The sequence below is a fragment of the Linepithema humile genome, chromosome 2, assembly GCF_040581485.1.
Source record: "Linepithema humile isolate Giens D197 chromosome 2, Lhum_UNIL_v1.0, whole genome shotgun sequence".
In the NCBI taxonomy this organism is placed as follows: Eukaryota; Metazoa; Arthropoda; class Insecta; order Hymenoptera; family Formicidae; genus Linepithema; species Linepithema humile.
Genome location: NC_090129.1, coordinates 2,417,587 through 2,440,620, shown reverse-complemented (window position 1 = coordinate 2,440,620; position 23,034 = coordinate 2,417,587). Strand labels below are relative to the sequence as shown.

General features: G+C 35.9%; 5 protein-coding genes across 6 annotated transcripts; 2 read left to right on the top strand and 3 right to left on the bottom strand.

The window, feature by feature from the left end:
• Window positions 1-1,530: 1,530 nt before the first annotated feature.
• Window positions 1,531-4,431, bottom strand: LOC105677448 (myeloid differentiation primary response protein MyD88-A-like). 2 transcript variants are annotated; one of them, XM_012376066.2, is made up of 7 exons: window positions 3,561-4,431; window positions 3,275-3,468; window positions 3,071-3,154; window positions 2,847-2,974; window positions 2,613-2,778; window positions 2,356-2,524; window positions 1,531-2,272 (listed from the first exon to the last, which is right to left on the bottom strand). In XM_012376066.2, exons 1-7 carry the CDS (start codon window positions 3,674-3,676, stop codon window positions 1,846-1,848), a joined length of 1,284 nt encoding a protein of 427 aa, XP_012231489.1. In that variant the 5' UTR covers window positions 3,677-4,431; the 3' UTR covers window positions 1,531-1,845. The 2 variants fall into 2 exon arrangements, with proteins under 2 accessions (XP_012231489.1, XP_012231488.1); XM_012376065.2 differs by having other exon boundaries at window positions 1,531-2,275; window positions 3,561-4,421.
• Window positions 4,432-4,667: 236 nt separating this feature from the next.
• Window positions 4,668-10,889, bottom strand: Nup214 (nuclear pore complex protein Nup214). Its single transcript, XM_012376287.2, has 5 exons — window positions 10,475-10,889; window positions 9,696-9,998; window positions 5,414-9,581; window positions 4,997-5,174; window positions 4,668-4,884 (listed from the first exon to the last, which is right to left on the bottom strand). The coding sequence occupies exons 1-5, from the start codon at window positions 10,505-10,507 to the stop codon at window positions 4,857-4,859; spliced, it is 4,710 nt and encodes a 1,569-aa protein (XP_012231710.2). The 5' UTR covers window positions 10,508-10,889; the 3' UTR covers window positions 4,668-4,856.
• Window positions 10,890-10,903: 14 nt separating this feature from the next.
• On the top strand, window positions 10,904-12,285 carry Alg13 (Alg13 UDP-N-acetylglucosaminyltransferase subunit). The gene is made up of 2 exons (XM_012376289.2): window positions 10,904-11,331; window positions 11,449-12,285. Exons 1-2 carry the CDS (start codon window positions 11,245-11,247, stop codon window positions 11,863-11,865), a joined length of 504 nt encoding a protein of 167 aa, XP_012231712.1. The 5' UTR covers window positions 10,904-11,244; the 3' UTR covers window positions 11,866-12,285.
• Window positions 11,929-14,889, bottom strand: Scsalpha1 (Succinyl-coenzyme A synthetase alpha subunit 1). Its single transcript, XM_012376288.2, has 7 exons — window positions 14,683-14,889; window positions 13,690-13,925; window positions 13,390-13,611; window positions 13,213-13,317; window positions 12,952-13,131; window positions 12,679-12,813; window positions 11,929-12,593 (listed from the first exon to the last, which is right to left on the bottom strand). Exons 1-7 carry the CDS (start codon window positions 14,717-14,719, stop codon window positions 12,507-12,509), a joined length of 1,002 nt encoding a protein of 333 aa, XP_012231711.1. The 5' UTR covers window positions 14,720-14,889; the 3' UTR covers window positions 11,929-12,506.
• A 339-nt stretch (window positions 14,890-15,228) lies between these two features.
• On the top strand, window positions 15,229-21,738 carry LOC105677593 (E3 ubiquitin-protein ligase Arkadia). Its single transcript, XM_012376324.2, has 14 exons — window positions 15,229-15,561; window positions 16,005-16,200; window positions 16,305-16,752; window positions 16,837-16,973; window positions 17,056-17,171; window positions 17,599-17,735; window positions 17,837-17,958; window positions 18,075-18,195; window positions 18,273-18,319; window positions 18,464-18,657; window positions 18,738-18,902; window positions 18,993-19,208; window positions 19,287-19,369; window positions 19,452-21,738. The coding sequence occupies exons 2-14, from the start codon at window positions 16,017-16,019 to the stop codon at window positions 19,579-19,581; spliced, it is 2,100 nt and encodes a 699-aa protein (XP_012231747.2). The 5' UTR covers window positions 15,229-15,561; window positions 16,005-16,016; the 3' UTR covers window positions 19,582-21,738.
• Window positions 21,739-23,034: the final 1,296 nt, after the last annotated feature.

The following is a 23,034-nucleotide window of genomic DNA, read 5'->3' as shown; positions in this document are numbered from 1 at the left end:
TGAAGGAGGCTGCCTTCAACCAAAAAATAATTTTGAGCTCAAAAAATTATGCTGTAATTGTTAGACCAGGACTTTTCATTCAACCATTGTATTAGAAAAACTTTATTTAATATTTTAGATATTAACTTTAATAAGATTAACTTTAATAATATTTTAGATAACAGAAAAGGTAAGTTGGATAAACGTTTTACTGAAAAAAAATTTTTTTTTTATTTATGAACACAGTACTTTAACTGAATATAATTTGAAATCTACCCTCTAGCGATAAATAGTTGTAACTTTGACAATTGTCAACTGTAATGGTTGAACAAGGCATTTTTAGTTTTGGACAAGGCATTTTTAGTTTTGATATCTGTCAATAATATTCAGTATAAAAGTTTGTGTTTATGACAACAACAGTTTTGCGGAGAAAATGTCTGAATTTCAACCAAATAAGCATTATTTGCGCGAAGCTTTGCTTTTCTGTTTCAATTTGAAGAAAACTGCTGCTGAATCTCATCGAATGCTTGTTGAAGCTTATGGGGAACTTGCTCTATCGAAAACAACTTGCAAGGAATGGTTTCGACGATTCAAACTTGGTGATTTTGACACGAATGATAAAGAACGTCCAGGCCAGCAAAAAAAATTCGAAGATACAGAACTGCAAACATTGGTGGATAAAGATCCATGTCAAACACAAAATCAACTTGCAAAAACGTTGGATGTTACTCAAGCAGCTATTTCCAAGCGTTTAAAAACCATAGGAAAGGTATACAAGGAAGGAAAATGGGTGCCATATGAACTGAAAGAAAGAGACATTGAAAGGCGAAAAACCATCTCTGAAATACTGCTTGCCAGGCAAAAAAGAAAGGGGTTTTTGGATCGAATTGTGACTGGCGATGAAAAGTGGATCTATTTCGATAACCCCGAACGCCGAAAAACCATTTGCGACCCAGACCAACCATCGACATCGACGCCAAAGTACAATATTGATGAGAAGAAGGCCATGCTCTGTATTTGGTGGGACCAGAAGGGTGTGATATATTATGAGTTACTGAAACCTGGTCAAACAGTCACAGGGGATCTCCACCAACAACAAATAATCCGTTTGAGCCGAGCATTGCACGAACAACGACCAGAATATGAGACAAGACAGCATAAAGTGATCTTGCTTCATGACAACGCTCGACCTCACGTCACTGAGGTTGTCAAGGAAACATTGGAAGCACTTCGCTGGGAAGTGCTACCGCATGCGGCTTATTCACCAGACTGTACCCCTTCCGACTACCACTTGTTTCGGTCGATGGCAGACGCACTTGCTGAGGAACACTTCAACTCTTATGAAAGCGTCGAAAAATGGGTCTTTGGCTGGATAGCCTCTAAAAATGAGTCGTTCTTTCGCCGTGGAATACGCTTATTGCCAGAAAGATGGGAAAAAGTCATATCTAACGATGGCCAATACTTCGATTGATGTATTTTTTCTATTTGTTTTTTAAATAAAGGCTTAATTTTTGCAAAATAGACGGGTTTCAAGTTATACAAACAATAATAAAAGATATCAAATGCAATTTTAATGAGCGATATGTAATTGTACATAGGAAGGGTTCTGAAATTGTTTTACACTGTTGCGTATGATTAAAAATAGCTTTTTTATATACTTTTATGCATACAATGGTCATGTAAAATGTGACGTAATATTTTTTCTTGGTCTATTTATATAAACGTTTTTCTTCTCTTATATACATATATATACATAAAAATACATAAAAACTTTATTAACTGCAGTTATTTGTAATAACAATTTTTTATGAGGCCTGTAAAGCAATTTTTTCTTCGTAAAAAATATTAATAAACCGTTTTTTCTTATCAGATGATTTTTTTGTTTTTGCATATGTCATTGCTTGATAAACTTAAACTACTTAAACTATTGAACTTACTTAACTTACTTAAATCATCTACTGATGGCAGACACAGAATTGTTGTCTCTGTAATAAATTGATCCTGTGACTCATTACTTTGGTTACTTTTCAAATTCTCCCGATTCGATTTTGTCATCATTTTCGACAAATCTTTTATCATTTCTAGGAATGATCTTTTAATCTTTTCATTCTCATTATTTAAAGCTATATCATCTCTAGTAACATAATTTTCACTCTGAAGTGAATGTATTGATGTTTCTTCATCTGTTTTTTGAGTAGTTTGAATTATATCACTACGCTTATCAGGCAAAGTATTTATTTCTGTAAGCTTTTGTATCATTTTGTACTGATGACTGTATACTGATATTATTGTACTACTGTAAAATTCAAAATTACTCAATTTGTGTTCTCAAATTAATTATATATTCAGTCACAAATTCAACAGGAATTAGATTACCTTGTAATATCATCATTTGGAGCTTGTATAGAATAAAATAATAGCATCCAAAAGTCTTGATATCTTCTGCGAGTATAATCCACACAAGATATATATTGTAAATGATATGGCATATTTTCTTGTTGACAGCTTTTATATAAACACGGTACTATTTTTCTCTCCTGTTTTTCTAGAAAACAAAAAAATAAAATTTTTATACAATTTTAGAATAAAGTCTCAATTACAATATCATATAAAAATATAATTAAAAAACATACCAAAACTTAGAACGTGCGCATAATTTAAGAGCGATTGATTTGTTGGATATCTGAGAAAATCAGGTGATAGTATAACAAGTAATTTATTGCATCGCTTAGATATTAACGTCATCATTGCTTTATCCACATATCGTAGACAAGGAATCATACTTTCATAGCAACATAGCTGAAAATATTAATATAGTTTGCATTAATTGTTAATTTCAAAAATCATATATTAGTTATGTATAATACCTTCAGCTTATATTCTGTTCGAAGCTTTTCCATTATCTCTTTCGCAAAATCAGCATCCTCGTTTGCATATAAAAGAAATGCATCATAATGTGCTTTACTTAAACCTCGTCTTACCCTATTAGCATCGTCTGTAGAAAATAAATAATATTTGTATGTAAATATAATTGTTCTATAACTAAATTGTCAAGTTAAAATATATATATTATTAAATGCTAGATTCAAACCTAATGTAAGTATGTCGTCTTCAATCTGCTGATTTATTGAATTAGCTCTGTACTGTTGTTCAAAATATTTTACCGCGTCACTTTCTGTACCAACAAATTGTTAATCAATGATTATAATTATAAGTTTTGATATTTTTTTATGAAATTAGTATAAATTAGTATAAATAACAATAAATGTATGAATTACTTTTTAGTAATACATACCAAACATTTTTTGTGTATCATCAATAATGTCCCATCTGTCCATCAGTTCCATTCTTGCTTGAAAATCTTTTATTGTAATATTTTTCTCTATCTTTTCTAATATGTAGTTTGTTGGATCTGTTTGAAACTCATGCCATGGCATAATATCTGCATTAATCTTATCTTCCAAGAAACATGTCAATCCTCTCCAATCTCTTATAATTTGTTTGCAAAGAATAATTAGTTATATATAATATTTTTGAAATTATGTAAAATATTGAATTTTAAATCATTAACAAATCTTTACCTTTGTAAACGATTCTCATTTGATAAAAATTTTGTGGGATTTAACATGTTTGCAATATATTCCTTGGTCTCAGCAGAAAGAGCGACGAATGGCACAGTTGATAAATCACTCGTCATTTTAAGTAAATTCTATTTCTTTCTTAATAAATATTTGTCTTGGCAGGACTCAATATTACACTTTGTACTATTGTCACTTTATAAAAATCTCCACTGATCTCTACAACGTATGCAGAGTATTTTAGCTTGTCGTCACTTTTTGGAAAAAGAAAATTTGTATGTTCTATATTTGCTGTTCTCTAAATTCAAACTATTCGTCGCAATTTACACGGAAGCAATAATAACTGGCATATGAAATAACTGGTCTGGAAGTCAGATCTGCTCTGATCTCGTGATCAATAAACAAGGCGTATATAAATGTATATGTATAGGTGGGGAAATCAGATTAATTCGACGCGTACATTCAACTACAATCAACTACAACGTAAGAGGAATAATCCATCACACCTTTTGCCATATAATACACACAACCGGAACAGAAAAACTGATTAATGCTGGGAGATGGGATAAATTTATCAAAAAGATTTGATACTTTTACAGACGTTCTATGGGAACTTTTCAATAAGGAACTTTCCACGGGCGGAACACAAAGTCACAGTTTCAAACTCAATTGCTTCTCAACACACGCAATCTAAGAGTAACATTCCATGATTCATACTTCTAGCGTAACTCGTAACCGCATAACCAATCAGAAGCTTAGTATAGGCATAACGAAACGTTATTTTTTACTCTATAAAGTATTTAAACAATCCATGCATGATTGATTTATGCAAATCTACAAAATATCAATCGCATCGAAAGCTATCAAGAGGCATATAATTATATCATTGTAATTGTAATTTTTTCGAATAATTTGCTTATATCTTCATAAAGTAAAATTTGATATTTTACATATAATTTATGAATAAAGTATCATGAGATTTAAGTAAAAATGCTAATTTATATCTTCAGAAAAATTTCTAAAATCTGCATGAGATTACGAGAGACAGTATTCATTATAATATTATTTAAATATTTTTTCTTATTTGAATGAAAATATTTTATTACAAAATCAAATTTTGTTCTCATTTATTACAACAGTAAAAGATATAATAGAGCGCAATTCTTTTCATAAAAAGTTTTTCTAAATATAAGACAATATGCACATGATTGTAATTAGATCATTCTTGGCTCCTATTCGGTGAATGATTTAGCGCACGATGGTTTTATAAATAAGTATCCTGCCGCAACTGTACATTGTTCATCTCCAACTGGAGAACGAGCTGCCGCTGAAATAAAACAATAATTTTTCGTTACTTATAAGTTGCTTCTACAATTCTTATTTCTTTTTTTATCGATTTGCTCGATTAAAAATTTATTGATAATAAAAAAACCACATACGCAGTGAACGTTGGTTTTTCAGGTTCGGGATTCTTCTGAGCTAAACTACCGAAACTGAGACCACCTGGTTGATTGGCTAAAGATTCGAACATACTGTTGCTTGCTACCTCTCCAAAAACTTTCGGCATATTTTCCATTGTAGAGCCTCCCTGCATAGCAGGTTGATTTCCAAATCCCTCTAAAAAATTATTTTCTCATTATAAATGAACAACAGATATGCAAGCTAATATAATTAATTATGTAATGTGGCGTTTAGCTTTTTTTCATAAGATCAATTGTTGCATTTTGTACACATATATCTTGGATTTAAAAGCTTTGTGAAAATAGTTTTATACTGATTTTCAAAGATAGAAATTGTATATTTACATTTTTTAATTAATACGAATATTAATTATACTGATATAAGCTTTCACTCACCTACGATGGTAGGTTCAAACGTGGGAAACGTGCCAAAGCTACTGCCTCCGAAAACTGTTTTAGACCCTCCGAAGACGGGTGACGATCCGAACACCGGTTTAGCGCCAAACGCAGGAGCTTGTCCGAAGGCTGGTTGATTACCAAGCACAGATTGCTGTATCGGGGACGTGTTGGGCCCAGCAGCAGGCCTGCTGAAAACATTGCCGCCGGTGGGTGAAGCGCCGGTTGCCGTCGGCGACGCATTGCTCATTGTGTTGCCAAACGGAATAGGTGCCGTGTTCGTCGCTCCGCCAAACATGTTACCAGGTTTCGGAGTATTGGTGTCGAATATAGATCCCGATGTACCGAATCCTGTGTTACCGCCGAAGATATCTCCGCTCGGCGGAGGCAATGGAGTTGACGGCGCGAAGATGGAGTTCATATTGCTGCTGCTGCCGCCGCTGCTGCCGCCGAATATAGAGGTGTTCGGGGATGTGGCGGGTATATTGGAGAACACGGATCCCGATGTGCCGCCGAACAGCGTCGACGGGGGACTGAGTATCGGCTTCGTGAAGACGTTCGCTGTGGACGCCGGTGTCTGCTGAACGTTCGAGAACTGCGCGTTCGACACCGGAGATCCTACCAGGCTTTTGCCGAATGCTGGCGTGATCGAAACCGCTGCCGATGTCGTCGCCACCGCTGCCGCCGTAGCGAACGAGATCGTACCCGCGGAAGTATTGCCAGAGCTAATCCCGTAACTCGTGGCCGGCATGCTGGTGGCGGCGGTGTCACCGAACGTCGCTTTATTCAGGGAACTCTGGAAAGGAGACACGGTGCCACTTGCGGGTGCCGTTGAAGAACTAGGAGTCGCGGCAGAAGGTGCATTCGCGAAGCTGCTGAAGACCGACGCCGTCGGCGCTGAGGTTGACGTTCCAAAGGTAGGTGCGATCGAGGGGAAAGCAGCCGCGCCGAAGGTTGTTGTAGTGGACGGTGTAGTCGTCACTTCCGGAACCATATTCTTGATAACAGTCTGGCCGCTGAATATCGGTGCCGCGGATAACGAAGTCGGAGCAGCCTGGGCGGCTGCGATTCCGAAACCGGGCGCTTTCTCCGGCGTGATCTTTTCAATGGCGACCGGACTGGTGAATGGCATCTCCGTTGACTTGCGCTCCACGTTGGACGCGGTCCTCGTGTCCGCGAGGCTAATGGTAATCCCGCCTATAACGGCAACGGTTGTAGCAGCAACGGTGGGTGCCTGTGCTGTTATAACCGGCTCGGATACAGCGAAGCTCATGGAGGTCGTGGGCGCGTTTAACTTGACATCGGCGGTGTTGTTCAAAAGATTCGCCGATTGAAGAGTCAACGCACTGGCTGATCCTAAAGACAGAGCCGAGAAATCCATCGTCTGTATCGGTGCTTGAGCTATAGACGATTCCACGGTAGGCTGCGCGGATTTCGCATAAGCGAAGGACATCACCGTGTCGAGCGCGGTACCGGACGAGGAACTCTTCGCGACAGACGGAACTATGTTGGCTCCAGCGAAACTGAACGTGGAAGCGGCATCGGTTTTCACCACCGGCGCCGCTGAAAGTGACGGTAGATTGCGAACGATACGAGCCGTATCCGATAGCGGATACTCCGTCGAAAGTACGTCCTTTAATAATCCAGTCGAGAACAAAGCAGACTCCGCCGCTCTGGGGACGCCGTCGTTCGTCGTTAATTCTTTATTGCTTCTGGCAGTTGCGTCCATAAGGGGGGACTTGGGAAAGAGGATTTCTTGAGGTTTCGCCGCTGACGTTCCGAACGTGATGGACGACGGAAAGCCAACATTCGGCTCCTGTTTCGGTTTTGATTGAGAGATCATGGGAGTTACCGTAGGTACGGTAGGTTTCTTGTCCGTTTGTTTCGTAGAAATCGTAGTGGAGAATGAGACAGTTGCAGGAAGTGGCTTCTGCTGCGTTTTATTCTGCACAGCGGCGCCGTTTGTATCGGACGAACCGATCCTAGCAACAATACTGTTCAACGAAGCGAGGGGACTTTGCGACTTGATCTGCTTCTCAACTGTCTGCTTGACGGTGGTATTTTGTTTAACAATTGGTGGTTCGGTTTTAGTTTTAGCTTCCTGCGTGACTGCAGAACTGTGAGATGCCAAGGAAGACAGTGTAGCCTTCAAACGATCTTGAACTGGTGATGGATTAATCGACTTGATGATTCTCGGTGGAGATTCGGTGAGCAATGCCTTTAGTTTAACCTGCTTTTCATGCGTGAAACAGAGAGTTCTTTTGGCGATAGCTTTGCAACGTGCGTCTATGACATCGGTTTTTCCTCGCATGGTGGTCGCTGGTGATTTCGGCGTATTTAGATGCAGACTCGCCATGGAGCGGTCGAGACTGGCCACTTCAACGACCGTAGAATATCCCAACGAGCACTTACAAGACTTCCACAGACGCGCGGTTTGCTCGGTTTTCTCGTTTTGCTTCGCGATAATCCTGCTGTACATCAGAAGATTCTGATACACATACTCCAAGCTGGGAATTTTCATCTTCGACTTTTCCCGCGCCTTCTGCTCCGACCATTCCAAATCCAACATCTTACTGATTTGACCGAGCTGTGTGTGCATGTAGTAAAAACACCGTTTTAGATCCGCTATCTTGTTGTTTTCACTGCAGTTTCTGCAGGGAGTATCGGCACTGGCTGCGTTCTTCGATTTCGTTTCTTCGACCCACGCGAACGACTGAAGCAACAGCGCTTTTAAGCACGCTATATCGGTGGACAGGCCGTTTGTCGTATCGTTTAGCTCTCTCAGAAAATCTTCTATGTCTGCGGTTATCTCGCTGAGTCGCTTCTTCTCTTCGAGCGTGCCGCACTCCCACACCTGCGGTTCCAGCCTATTTCGCAATTCTTTCTCGAACAACGCTTGTTCCTGGAGATAAGCTCGCATCCGTATGCTGTCGTCGATGGAAGCTCTCCGTTCCACCACTTGTGGCGAGCTTGCTTCTTTATTATCCACCGCTAATCTGATTTCCGGCTTTGCAGGTTCCGGCGGCGGCTCTTTGGGCACAATCGGTTTTATAATCGTGATCGGCGCAGGTTTTTCTTCTTGCAGTTTTGGTTGTTCCGCCGGCTGCTCCACGGGTTGTTGGAAGAATCCTGCTGCTTTCAGAGAATCACCAAATATATTCGTTACTACAGCGGGCTTTGGTCGTTCTGGCATGATCTCCGATTGCTTTGGACGCGGCGTGCTGGTCACTGCGGTATTTATATTAAACGACATTTCGGGTAAAGCACTGGGTTGTGACGGAGGCGGAGCCGTGACAATTTCTGTGGGAGGTGAATTAATGGGATGACAGTTGGGCGATAAGTTAACCATGTGAAAGCTGCACAATCTTCCGAATGTTCCAAGAATATGCAAAATGGGAACTGGATGAGGCAATGTTGATTCCGCGCTCCACAATAGTTTATTAGTTGGAGATTTGTCTACAGCCAAACCTATCGGATAAACTTCTGTAGTTCTTATCAGAGGCAATAGTGCTCTGCCACTGTCGATTAATTGCCACTGATTCCAATTTACACCCCCATCTACAGTGCCTAATACAGCTATATCACTGCTGGTGCCACTACCCGCCATAATAAGTCCCCACTCTGGCACATGCTCGAAATAATAACGAGGAGCGTTTCCTTCCCCGTCAGCGTCGGGATATCCGTATGTAATATCTTCATAACATGTAAATATAGCGTTTGTCTCTCCTCTCGGCGCGTCGACAATGAGAACATTGATGTTCCGCTCATTGTTCACATAAGCGGCACAAAATTGATAATTGCTGATCCATAAAAGGCTAATAATTTCTCCGATAAATGGCGAGGGACCTGCGATAGTCCTAGCAACCTTCAAAGTATCTGGCCTCAATTGAACGATGTCTCCGTTTCTGCAGCCAACTGCTATTTGTTTGCCCTTGGGACTCCATGATGCACACAGTGCTTGCGGTTCGTTGGACACTTTGGAAAGTACAGATACTTTTGGTATAGAATTCTCTCTTACTTCTTCCTCCACTTTTAACTGGAAGCTACCAATGGTACAATCACTAGTAATAGTGCAAAGATGTGCAGGTACAGTAGGATTCCATCGTATATCTGTCACATAACTGTCTAACTTATTTGACGATGTTATTTCAAGTAGTAGAATGAGACTCTGAAAAGAAATAAATTCATCAATAATAGAATATTCAATTCCTACATTTTTCTATAGTACTAGATACAATTTTGAAATGTTTGTAAAACTTCTGCAGATACACTACGTGCATACATTTCTAGCTAGTGAATGGGCATCATATATCAATATTGTAGGCTTCAGTGCTACAGCTATAGCAATATAATTATAATCACAATTAATTGCAATCTTTGATATAATTCCTGGCAATTGAAGTTCTATCTTCCACTCTGGATTGTTCTCCTCTGCTGGCTTTAAAACGGTAATTTTGTCATCATGTCCTACATATAACAGTCCTCGTTTCTTATCCGCCACAAGAAGGCTACAAGCGGGAGGAATGTATGTGGGAATTTTGAAATCAAATACTTGAGATGTATTTGACTGTTTAAATAGAAAGTCCTGAAAGCATAAAAGCAAGTGAGTAAAAGTTAAACATTCAATGGCATTATCTATATATTTATATGTTCCACAGCGTTAAAACAAATGTATATTTAATGTTTATTAAAGACAAATATCTTACATAAAATTTATCAAGATTACTCCACAATTAATTTTATTCATTTGGCAAAATTGTTATTTATTATGCAAGCGTACGGAGATATATGCATAATCAACTTTAATAACTACGCACTTTAAAAGCCAATATCAATGTCAAAAGTCGCTTATATAGAATGTGTGTTCAATCTTAGTACAATCAGCAAAGAAATAATGCCTCGTAAAGAAAACGAGTAGAAAAATATAAAAAATTAATTTTTCTGAACATTTTCATAGTTATCATTGCATTAAAAGCAACTTTTATCACAACTTTCTCGCCGGTTGTACTACGACTTATTGCACATGTATTATTTCTGTTGTAATAAAATGACGCGCAGTACCTGCACATATACCGGATCCAGCGCTGTCTTCATTTCTGATCGTTAAATAATTTCTCATGAATAATAAGTAACAGCAACAAATAAGATCAATGTATATCAAATGTAACCACGTTTTAACAAAGTTTTAACCGACAGTGTTAACCAGCACTAACTACACGATAGTATCATGATAGCATCGCAATGTTTTGAACTTGAGTTACGAGAATGCAAAATGGTTGCATCCAGTAGAGAGAATGTGCAATCGTCATACAGTCATCAAACATGATTGGTTTTTTCTTCCAGATCCAAAATAGAGTGTTTCAATGAGCAACGACACACTTGTCAGAGAAACAGATTGGCTATTGTACAGAAAATTTTTGGAGTAATAAAATTATTTTTTTTTCGATAACCAATCAATCGATGTCGTTGTAAACGAGCCTTAAATCCAAATTAACCTGTCCGATCCATGATTGTGTGATTTCGCATTTGTCACAATTTAATCTCATTAAATTTTTTAATTATATTATGAGTGAAATATAATACAAAAAGCGGACAGCCAACTTTAAGCTAGATTAATTTTATTTTGCCTTTTAAAATCAAAATTAATTTTCGATACAGAGAAGAGAATAGGTTAGTCTAGCCACGTTGATGTAACCGGTTCTCTGCTGTATCATGTGCATATGCGATATTTTAATGAATTGAACAAATATCTGAATAAAAAATGTAATGAAAACTAATAAATATACCACCGTCTCCATTCTTAATGCGTGAAACGTTATAAATACAACACAATGTCGGATAAAATGGTATTTGTTACGGTTGGCACAACAAAATTTGACAATCTGATAACTACAATATTAAGTCGCGCTGTTTTAAAGGTAATATACATATTTTATCATTATTTATTTCTCGTGTTACAGTCGAATATTTATTTTTTATTATCATACATCTTTCAGTATGTATAACGTGTTATGCAGTTACTATCGCGATTTCAGGCTCTATCAGCGCGGAATTACAAACATCTAATTTTGCAAATTGGTAATAGCAGTTTAGAGATAGATTGCACTGCACGTTGTGGTTTCAACAAAATAGAAACCTTTAAATTAAGCCCATCCATCGGAGAGTACATACAATCGGCAGATCTTGTGATAAGTCATGCAGGTGCGGGAAGTGTGCTAGAGGCTTTGGAAAAACGTAAACATCTAATTGTAGTGATAAATGATCTCCTCATGGACAATCATCAAGTAGAACTAGCTGAGCAACTATACAAGGATGAACATTTATATTACTGCACTTGTCAAAATTTATTACACATTATAGAAACAATGGACTTGATGAAATTGAAGCCATTTGTTAATGATAAAAGTGCAAACATTGCTAATTTTATCGATAAAGTAATGGGATTTAGGTGAGAATGTTGAAGTAGTTTTGTCTCTGACAAAACATGGAAAGATAATTATACAAGTTACAAGTAGTTGTGGGAACAAGCAGAAATATTTATATATATATTTAAATTTTTAACATGTTTACAGTAAGAATACATATTCCATAGAATTTAAGTTCATTACTGTAATATATTATGCTTGATATAATTTACAATAGAATATTTAAATAACCATTCTTCAAAACTATGTTTCCACATTATAGAAAAATTTATAACTTTGCATCAGTTAAAACCGTGACAGATCAATGGCAGTTAACGTTTCGTTAGATAATTTATAAATTATAATTGTGGATATCTGTCACTGTCAACGCAACAGTTAATTCTGTAAAAGTATTATAAATGGCGTTTGCTGTTAAACAAATTCAGTTCTTCAAAAAAAAATATCAATTATATCTTCATGTATCAACTATAATCTTTAGCAAATAATAGCGCTGTTCTATGGAGCGATAAGAACAATTGATATATTATTAATAAATGAAATAAATTCCATTTCGATATAACACTACTATGTTCTGTGTGTTATTGCTTTATGACATACTTTCAATTTATTTTTCACATGAAGATACAGGTAGACATGAAGAAAACTACACAGAATTATAGTAGTGCGTTTTAATTACAGACTAAACCAAGCCGTGTCATTTCCTTCAGAAGTTCATTACCCATTTGTGCAGGACTCCTCGTTACTATTACACCAGCCTGATAACAAAATACTCACGTATATACCGCTCGATTCAAGAAATTATTTTACATATAACAATGTTATATACGAGTTCTTACTCACTTTTTCGAGTGCATTAATTTTATCTTGTGCACCACCTCTTCCTCCTGAAATTATGGCACCAGCATGACCCATTCTTCGTCCAGGTGGCGCAGTAATACCAGCAATAAAGGATACTACTGGCTTAGCTTTTCCACCCTACAACACAAATATGTGTACATTGTATTATAAAAAATTTCAGCAAACAAGATAACTATTCTTAGATTACAGGATAAGATGGGATTTGACTAGGATGGATTGGGATTTGGGTACCAATACTTCAGAACAGCAACCAACAGTATTTTTCTCGATGAGATATTCTGCTGCTAACTCTTCTGCACTGCCACCAATCTCTCCGATCATTATAATACCATCGCAATCTGGATCAGTAAGAAATACATCCAAACAATCAATGAAATCAGTACCGTTGAATGGATCACCACCAATACCAACGCATAATGTTTGTCCCAATCCAGCCTTGAAACAAAGCAGCATTATAATATATTTAATCTCTCGCAATATATATATTTCTAACATATTTTATTAAAATATGCTTACAAGGGTCGTTTGATTCACAGCCTCATAAGTTAGAGTTCCTGACCTTGACACAATACCAATCTTTCCTTTATGATGTATATGGCCGGGCATAATACCAATTTTACACTGTAACATTATACATTATAAGTGTACTTCATTCTCAAATTTCAGAATGTTTAAAATTATTTCTCTATATACCTGTTCGGGTGCTATTATTCCAGGGCAATTTGGGCCAATTAGACGGGACTTATTTTGTTCGAGTAATCGCCTCTTCACTTTCACCATATCATGTTGAGGAATACCCTCTGTAATGCAAACTATTAATGGCATTTCAGCGTCCATCGCTTCCATAATGGCTGCTGCTGCTGATGGGGGAGGAACATAAATGACTGATGCAGTAGCTCCGGTTGCTTCTTTTGCCTAAAAAAAGAACAAAATAATCAATTAAATATTATGGCAAATAAATAAATATTGTAAAAAGATAAGTAATACACTTACTTCTTTAACTGTCTTGTATACAGGCTTTCCAAGATGTTCTGTACCTGCCTTCTTAGGGCTAACTCCACCTACTATCTTTGTACCATAATCAAGAGCCTGTTGACAATGAAAAGTTCCTTGCTTTCCAGTAAAACCTTGGCATATCACTTTGGTATTTGCATCAATTTTTAAATTCTTCCTAGTTTCTGTGTAGTTAAATCTCACTTGAGGCCGTAATAAATTTCCACAGTTTCTCACTGAAAAATTATAAAAGACAATTGTAATATTAATTATTCATTATAAACACATACCATTCAATTTGTTATAATGAAAAATATTGTGACAACTGGAGCATATTCATTACTTTAAAATGACAAATATAAACTAATATTAATATATAAACTTAATACAAAAATCTACTTAATACAGACTAAAAATAAAAAGCACATTTGTTGCCTTTTGCTATTTTTAGTAGCTATATTGAATTGTAAGATTACTAGGTCAAGGTTCACTTGCTGTCATTTACCCAAGGAATGTAATCTGACATTTGTACTATGAAACAAACAAGAGTAAAGTACATATGTAAATTAAAATATGTAATATTTTACAACGGCAAGAATCAATGTAAAAACAATAATATCGCTGATGTTACAGTTGTGAAATTTATTGACGTAGGAAGGGTCATGATTATCATAGGGAGGACAAATCACCCAATTGCTCCGCGTACGATGTGCGATAAGCGCGTACGACACATACATTGTTCTCAATTAACAAAGCGCATATTTTTTTTTTGTAGAGGCGCAACTCCAAGGCGATCATATTCTTTCTTACATAATGAAATATTATCATAAACACGGGCTGTCAGCATTATTTTTAGTCTGTTCACGGCCCGCGCATGGCGTAATCGGGAGAGAAAAATCACGTTACATGTCGTTCAAACGTTTGCCGAAGTTTGAAGAATAATGACGACAGAGCGCGGAAATTATATAGACACAAAATGTATCGGGGACGCACCTGTGAATTTTGCTAACGACCTGGCAGCCACAGCCATCTTCTAATCTGTCCTTTTCGTTGAGGAGGCAATGTTGCTATTGAATTAACACGGGACCACCATAAGAAGTACTAACTACTAAGATCTGACAAGAAGGTGCAAGAAGGTCAAGTCCAAAGGAACACAGCCAGTCAGCGGATATCGCATGAAGTTGCATGAAGTCGACTCGATTATGGCACGAACTTACAAAAGAATAGAGTGGTAATTGACGTTCGCTCTTTAAATAGTTTCATCTGATTGGATATGCATCAATTTTAAAGGTTTATTCAGACGATTCTGCATAATTGCAAAATGCATAAAAAAATCGATCAATTTTGTCTGATGCAAATTTATATTGAACATACAATAGATTGGTTCTTTTACAAATTTGTATCACGGAATTATGCAAGTTTATCTGGATATATCATTAGCACGGCAGATTGGACAACTTTTCGGCGCTAAAAGTTTTAGCGCTCAGCGATTGGTAATCGTGGAAATGCTGAAAAGGTAGCATGCTGTACGATCAACGGAACTACTAAAAATGAGCTGTAGTTAACGTAAGGTACGATTGATGGTATCGCAGTTGCCAGATGTGCATTACTAACGAGACGGTCTACGTCAGTCGTAAATTCTTTTCGATTTCATTATCATTACTCCTGACATAAGAATTTAATTATATCCACGTTTTTTTTACATGGATCGCGATTTAATAAAATTCGCAGTGTTCCGGTTCCGAAGGTAATATCGGCGCGTGTGGAAAGTATGATATAAGTGACAGCGGTGTCACGGGAAATAAATCTGATAAAAAATGACGTGGTGAAGATATGCTTATCGTTTGACGAGAGCGTCGAGGGAGTTACAAGGTAAATGCACTTTCGGCGCACGGATTATTCCATCGCGGTATTGATCCGAGATTTTATCGCAGGAACATATAGTAAGATCCCGGCGATATGCCCGAAAAGTCATTATCTTTCGGCAGTATCATGAAACTTTTCTTCCTGTAATTTGATAGCGTTCTCGGGAAACGTCGTGCGTAACGCACAACATTGCCATTAAGAACGGAAAATTTTTCACTTTGAGACCGAGCCTTGATTCGGATTACTATCAGATATTATAGATCGGAAATATTCGCATCCGAAAAAAATCTGTCTTATTATCTGAAATATAATTTCGCGTATCATTATAATATTTCACTGCGCAATTAATTATTGTAATTTATTTCGAATACTTGGGCTACAATGTTACGCAATTGAATATATTAATTTAGCTAGTTTCATATCTAATGTATTATCTTGTTGCAAATCAGTGAAGAAGTAGAATGGAAGAAAGCACAAGTTCAGAAAATGTTTGGCATAAGGGAAAGCCTGAGGAACAAAGTGAGCTGTTTCATGGAGAATCCACAACCGCATCCGTAGAAGCTAATCCTACATCGTTAGCTGATATATTTGATACAGCATTTACATCAACTGTAGATCCGTCTCCACAATCTCGATTTACCTCAGGTATATTTGGGAAATATTATAATTTTCTTAACCTACGCATAAAGGATACTTTAAGGATTTCTTGTCGCAACAGATGAGATAAATCAAATATATGTCACTTCTAGGTAATGAAATGGAATATGAGCATTTATTTGCAGAAAGTGATATTGAAGAGTCAGACGTGACGACTATAGGTTCTTACACAAATTCAGCTCATTCTACTGCTTCCGAGAATAATTTTGTTTATGGAAATTATTTAACACAACCAGATACAACTAGTGATTCGCAAGAATATTGGCAGCCTGATCTTTTAAATTGCAATATGTGCCAAAATAGACAAGAAAGAAAAAAGGAGCCTCCAGCTCGACAGTTAAATAACCCTTGCGAGGATAGAGTGTGTGATAATTATAGAAGAAAGAGAATATTACACGATCGTGATTTGGGTGTCAAACATAAAACTAAAAAGTGCGAAGACCAGAAATTATTAAGTGGACAACAGCCAGATAGTTTGAGTATAGCTGGACCATCTAGATCATCTAGACCATCTAGACCATCTGATTCTATGTCAAACAAGTATTTGACTGATATTTATATAACTATTTTTTTATTTTATTACATTGTAATATAACAAAATTTTGTAAATTGTTTTACTTACAGTGTAACAAGATCAACGGAAGACACGAATGTTTTACAAAATATAGGAAGTGATAATGCCAATGAGTCTAATAGTTTGTATCACTCAGTTATGTCAAATGTGATAACTCCTCAAGATGTGTATGCAGTACATACATCTCGTACGTTTATAGCATTTATGACACATTAATAGTATTTTGTCAATAATTATTAAATAATTTATTAATTTTGTAATCTTGATAGAAAATGATGACACACCATCGGCACCAGATTTGCAACTAGATTGGTCCTCCAGTAGTGATAGTGATGATGAGGATGGCTCGGTTGAAGTTCTTGGAACTGTTAATCATAATGCCAAGGTATTTATATATAAGAAATATAAAAATCGTTAAAAGTTAAATTAGATAAGTTAAATTAGATAAGTCATGTTTAACTCTTTTTGTAGAAAAAGTTATTTTAATTACTGTTTGTGTAAAGCTTGCCATGGTCGAAACAAGACAATATTTTTATGTTTTTTGTTATTTGATTTTTGGCTGTATCAGCAAAATCAAAACGTGGGCTGCAAATTACTTCAAACAGTTTCACTTTATGATCATTTCGTCATTATCGAAAAAATGAATAGTTTACAAGTAGTATTTTTTGAAGATATATGAAGTTTTCTTTATGAAATCCTAAGATTAAAAATAAAAAAAAATATACACGTAGTATAAAGAGTTTCAAAAAATATCAGTGTAGATATCATGAGAATTTTATTTAAGAAAGAACATATTTCTTATGACGTTATAGAATTCATTGCAAAGTACGAATGAAGATAATCGTACAGTCACTGTAGTTGACTTAACTGTAGAATCTGATGAAGAACACACGCCATCTGCGCCATCAAATCCCGTAGTTAATCCATGGTCGGCAGATTATAACCATAGGTGAGCATTATATTTTTACATACAATTGTTGAGAAGTTTCTATCAAATTATAATTTTGTTATTACTACCATGTTATATACATGTAATAAAATCCTTTTTAGAACCAATCCACATTGTGTGCATAGGTCATCAGATTTTTGGAATCATTTGCATAATACACATAATAGAGGCACGTTACACACTCACAGAGTGCATGTTCATTCAGGTTACGGAGCTGTAGGAGGTACAACTTTTTCATATTTAAAATTTTATAAACTACTTTAAAAAGTGGCATAATTAAAATACCACATGTGTTATAAGAATGGAAATTAAATTAAACATTATTATTATTATAAACAGATGCATCTGCAAATGTAACGAGACCACGCATGCATCCTGTGCAAGAGAGATTGTGGATGACTCAACAACGTATGCAAGAAGTACATAGACGAAGGCTTTATCATAGAACTTTGCATCCTGCGTTAGTTTCAATATATTACACTTTATCTAACAAAAGAATAGAAACTTGATTTACAAATCAAACTTTATTATTAATAGTATGGGACCATGTAATGCTCATGGGCATTCATCAACGCAACATATTTGCGGAGGAGGAGGAGGAGGAGGAGCAGCAGCAGCAGGAGGAGGAGGAGGAGGAGGAGGTGGCGGAGGAGGAGGAGGAGGGGGAGGAGGAGGAGGAGGAGGAAATAGTGGAAGTGGTGGTGCAAGCGGAGAAGGAGGAGGAGGAGCAGGAGGAGGGGGAAATAGTAGTCCTTCGGGCTCTCGGTGCAACAACGGCACAGATAACGCAGCGTATACGGAAAATTATCTGCCACCTCCTATTTTACCACCGCCGCAGCAACCTACTGTTTATAGTCATCCTGAGGCCCATCCTGGGCCACCTAGTTTCTTTAGGGGACCGTGCCCTGTGCTGCCCATAATCGTAATTTAGTTTTAGCGTAAATGTGTGTCATCCGCTGAAATTTCACGTGTTTTAATTCGCATATTGTGTTATATTCGCAGGTAAATCCGCTGAATGGCGTGGAAGAAATGGAACCAACTCCTCCAGTGATGTTACCTTCGATGCCGGTACATCAACATGTGCATCATCATATGTATCACTACGATCCGCATCAGCGGCCGTCGCAACGCTTGCATCACGTACATATTAGTTTCCATCCGCATATGGTACGTGTTTTTTCTCTTCTAAATATATCTTACATATGGTTTTCTTTGAACACATTGTATTTGACGTTTCTCGCTTTAACGTGCGTGTAGCAAGGATCTGGGACACACGACATTGTGTCGTTTCCCGGGACACATGACATTATGCCGTTGGGTTTGTCGGATTTTGTGTTGCAAGGAGCGCGTCACATGTCTGCTCGACTGGATAATTATATGCGCATTGTTGATTTGCGACGTATGGCTCACATGAGTTGTGGGGCTACGCAAGAATCTATTGAGAGCCACACATTCCCTCATAAATACAAACGGGTAAGGATAAAGAAGAAGATTTATAACGAAAATCTCCAATTTTATAGCATTCGTGTTACATAAGTAATCGGATTATAGGTAAAAAAGGTTGAAAACAGGGAAGATGCTATTGAGAAATGTACAATATGTTTGTCCGAATTTGAAGATTGCGAAAGTGTCAGGTAAGTCGTAACTGTAGCTTTATATATTTTTAATAAAATATTATGAATTTGTAATATTATATATATATTTTTTCATTTTTAGGAGGCTTCCATGTATGCATTTATTTCATATTGATTGTGTGGATCGATGGTTGTGCACCAATAAACGTTGTCCTATATGTCGAGTGGATATCGAGACTTTTCTTCATAAGGAACTCACTACTTCGGCATAGTTTAAGGTCTCATATCTGCCTCCTTTTGAAATGTATTCAGGTAACATCTATATGATATCAAATATTTCAAGATGGTTCATGCAGGAGAAAATGCGCTGGGTTACCGTTATTACTATGGATTAATGGTGTAAAAATATTATGGATAATCAAAAATAAAATAACGAACCATAAACTGAGTTCCTCAAGAAAACAAGAGAAGATTGTCACCGTTCAATCGTACGGTAGACGCAACTACGGTTGATTTTACGTATATTGATGATGATAAATACTGAAGACTAAATTTGTTTATGATACATTAATAGTTTATTCATACTTATTTTTTATCTTTGTTATACAATCAAATCCCGAAAATAATTCATCGAAACAGAGCGAATCTTGCTATTCTGAACTTTTTTCTTGCTCTTCGTCTTGTTTAATTGATACATGAAAATGTGTCAGAATGGAAACATTGCATGCACAATCAATTTAAAGTGAGAAAGCGAATCACATTTCTATTCTAACATAATTATATGGTCATATAGTTATATAAAATAAATGTGAAGTAATGGAAGAGAGGACAAGAGGAGATATTAAGTTCATAGAGTGTTGGTTGATCCAGAATAGGGAGTTATTCAGAATACAAGGATTAAGCTTAAAGGGATTTGATTGTAAGTGTATAAGATGTAAAATCTATATGCTATAATGCTACATAAGAACATCTAAAATAATTTATACGATTTTATGGAAATATTACATACCTTTGAGTACGTGCCTAAATATACGGATCTGGCAATTTGATTTGATTTTATGTCGATATAATATATTTCTGATTCATGATATAATATATACATAAATTATATGCGTTCAGTGTACTTTAACTTATGGGAGTATTGGAAATACATTTTTATTGTAAATGTTTGATTCATGATGAGACATGTAAATTTTTGTAATGCTTGTATTAAATTTGTGATCTTGGCAAAATTTTAGTATTACATGTTATATTGCTAGCAAGTTCAAAAACAACTTTGTTTTAATTTTGTCTCCGTGCATACGATATATACCTATAATATTAGGCCCCGATTTGATCCTATTATAATATTGAATAGATCCGCATGTTGAAAAGTTATTATTTACGATTGTTGCGGATTGCTATTGATTATCTTCTATGCGAGACTAAATGGTAGTGCGTTTTTTGCAAAATTATGCATCATTTGTTATATATGATTTCCCTTTACGAATATCATTCAAACTGCATAAAAATACAGCGTCAATTGAACTAGAAGCGAAATTGATATGACACAAGTTTTACATTCGAAGATATTTATTCATACTGAGTTTTTCCGATTATTATTACCGACGCTAAGCCAAAGACTTAGCCTAAGCTGTAAACGTAAATGAATATTTGATCCACAGATCGAACGATTTTAAACTAAAGGTAATTGCCATGGCACCTACGAAAACTACAAAAAGATCATTGTATTGTGTGTCAGGCCTTATATATATTGTCACTCTTGTATATACATTCTGTTATATAATAGAATCAAAAAAATACTACTGTTCTATAATAATCCGTGGTAAAGATATACGTTTTTACCACATTAGTACCTTCAGTATTCAAGTTGATAGTGTAACATGAATAATTTTATTTTGTTAATGTGCGATATAAAATATAATATATAATAGATATATTATATAAACATTAAAAAAAAAACATACAAACAATATCATACAAGATTTCCCGTTGCTGATTTGATATTAGGAAATGAATTGAAAGAAAGAGGGGGAGTATATATATATTATTAACAATGAGGATTTACATTTCTGCTGAATCACATGAATTTTATCATCTGAACGTATAATAACGATCTCGTAAAATTGGTTTTATTATTGATGAACGATCGTCATTACGAAAACATTTTCACACTGCCATATACAAAAACTGTTCATGAAGATTTGTTTATTGCGGGACGAGTGGAGTATCTTACAGACGGTTGTTTTATTTTATACGACAAATTTTTTAACGGAAAGATCGACGTATATTGACAATTTAATTCAATTAAAGTATCGAAGAGGTGGTATGTAATGCGTCCTATTTCAAGGATCGTGAACAAAAAAAAAAGATATATTTGCCATATACAATCAAGTAGTTAGGTATAATTCGTCTCGACGATTTCTCACTTTGCAAGATAAGAACAAGTGGGTATATAGATATATATATATATGTACCTTTATATTAATTATAATTATAAAATATATATATCGGGAAAACAATAATTTTATATACTTTCATAAGTGATAAGAATTTATACTGTACATAATAAAATAGGATGATAATGCAAAATTGTATTGACTTACTGTTGCAATACTAGAGTAAACGTTATACAAAATACATGACTCGTAAAAAAAAACGTATTACTTTGTTTTAATTAGAATTAGAATTATTTCATCCCACGTGTGCGCTATGCAATCTCATTTTCTGTGAATTAAGAGACACAGAAGAGGCGTGCTTGTATGTGCGACGAATCCCGTGACACAAAGTAGTATCCTTGAATAACGCGCTGCTGAACGGATACAAAAGATGCAGGATACCGCTTTTTTATCATCGATATTTCAACAAATCACTATAAACAATAGTACGCTTACGCGGAATTCAAATCGCGTGTTCCGCGATCGCCAAAGATGCGCGAAATCATTAAAACATTATTATGCGTCATATTCGTATATATAAGCTGCGTGTTTCGAGACTCAAGGTTGTTTCTGAAGCGTAAAATCCCATAAATTTAGAACGAGATCCAATCGCCTGAACTGGTATTGGAATGGTAATGAGATGTCATACATGATCAAGAAAAGGCTTTTCTTCTCAGAGTCTGGCGACTTAATATTATACGATATTCCCCGATGACTCATCATTGATAATCTCACGGGATTTTTACAGCTATTCCACGATCTCGATTTTTCTGTAAACAGTTCTCGATCGCGCGCTTGCATATGCAAGATAAGCTTTATCTTATTGTCCGAGATATAGTTATTGAAATCGCTGTTAAAATAATTATTGAAATTGTTATTAAAATGGTTTTATATAGTAATATAAAATCTTATAAACTCATTCGCATTCTGATTGATTTTGTGGATTTAAAAATGCATTTAAGTGTATCAAGAGTGCGTTTAAAAATAGTTTTTAAAGTAGTCAAAATATAATTTATGGTATGCAAAAATTTAAAACGATTTTAAATGACGTGAGCACGAGAGAATAAATATTATATTATTTTGATTTTATATTGAAACAATCGACGTATTTCTTAATTTTTTCTGATCGTCCAATACGCAAGTACGTTCCAGCAGCTTTTGGACATCTCATATATTCGTGTGAATATATAATATCTCTTGAAAACCTCTCGTTAAAACTCGCATACAATTAAATCCCGGTCTAACATATAACGACCACTGGCCAGTTACCGTCCGTTATAAAAAGAA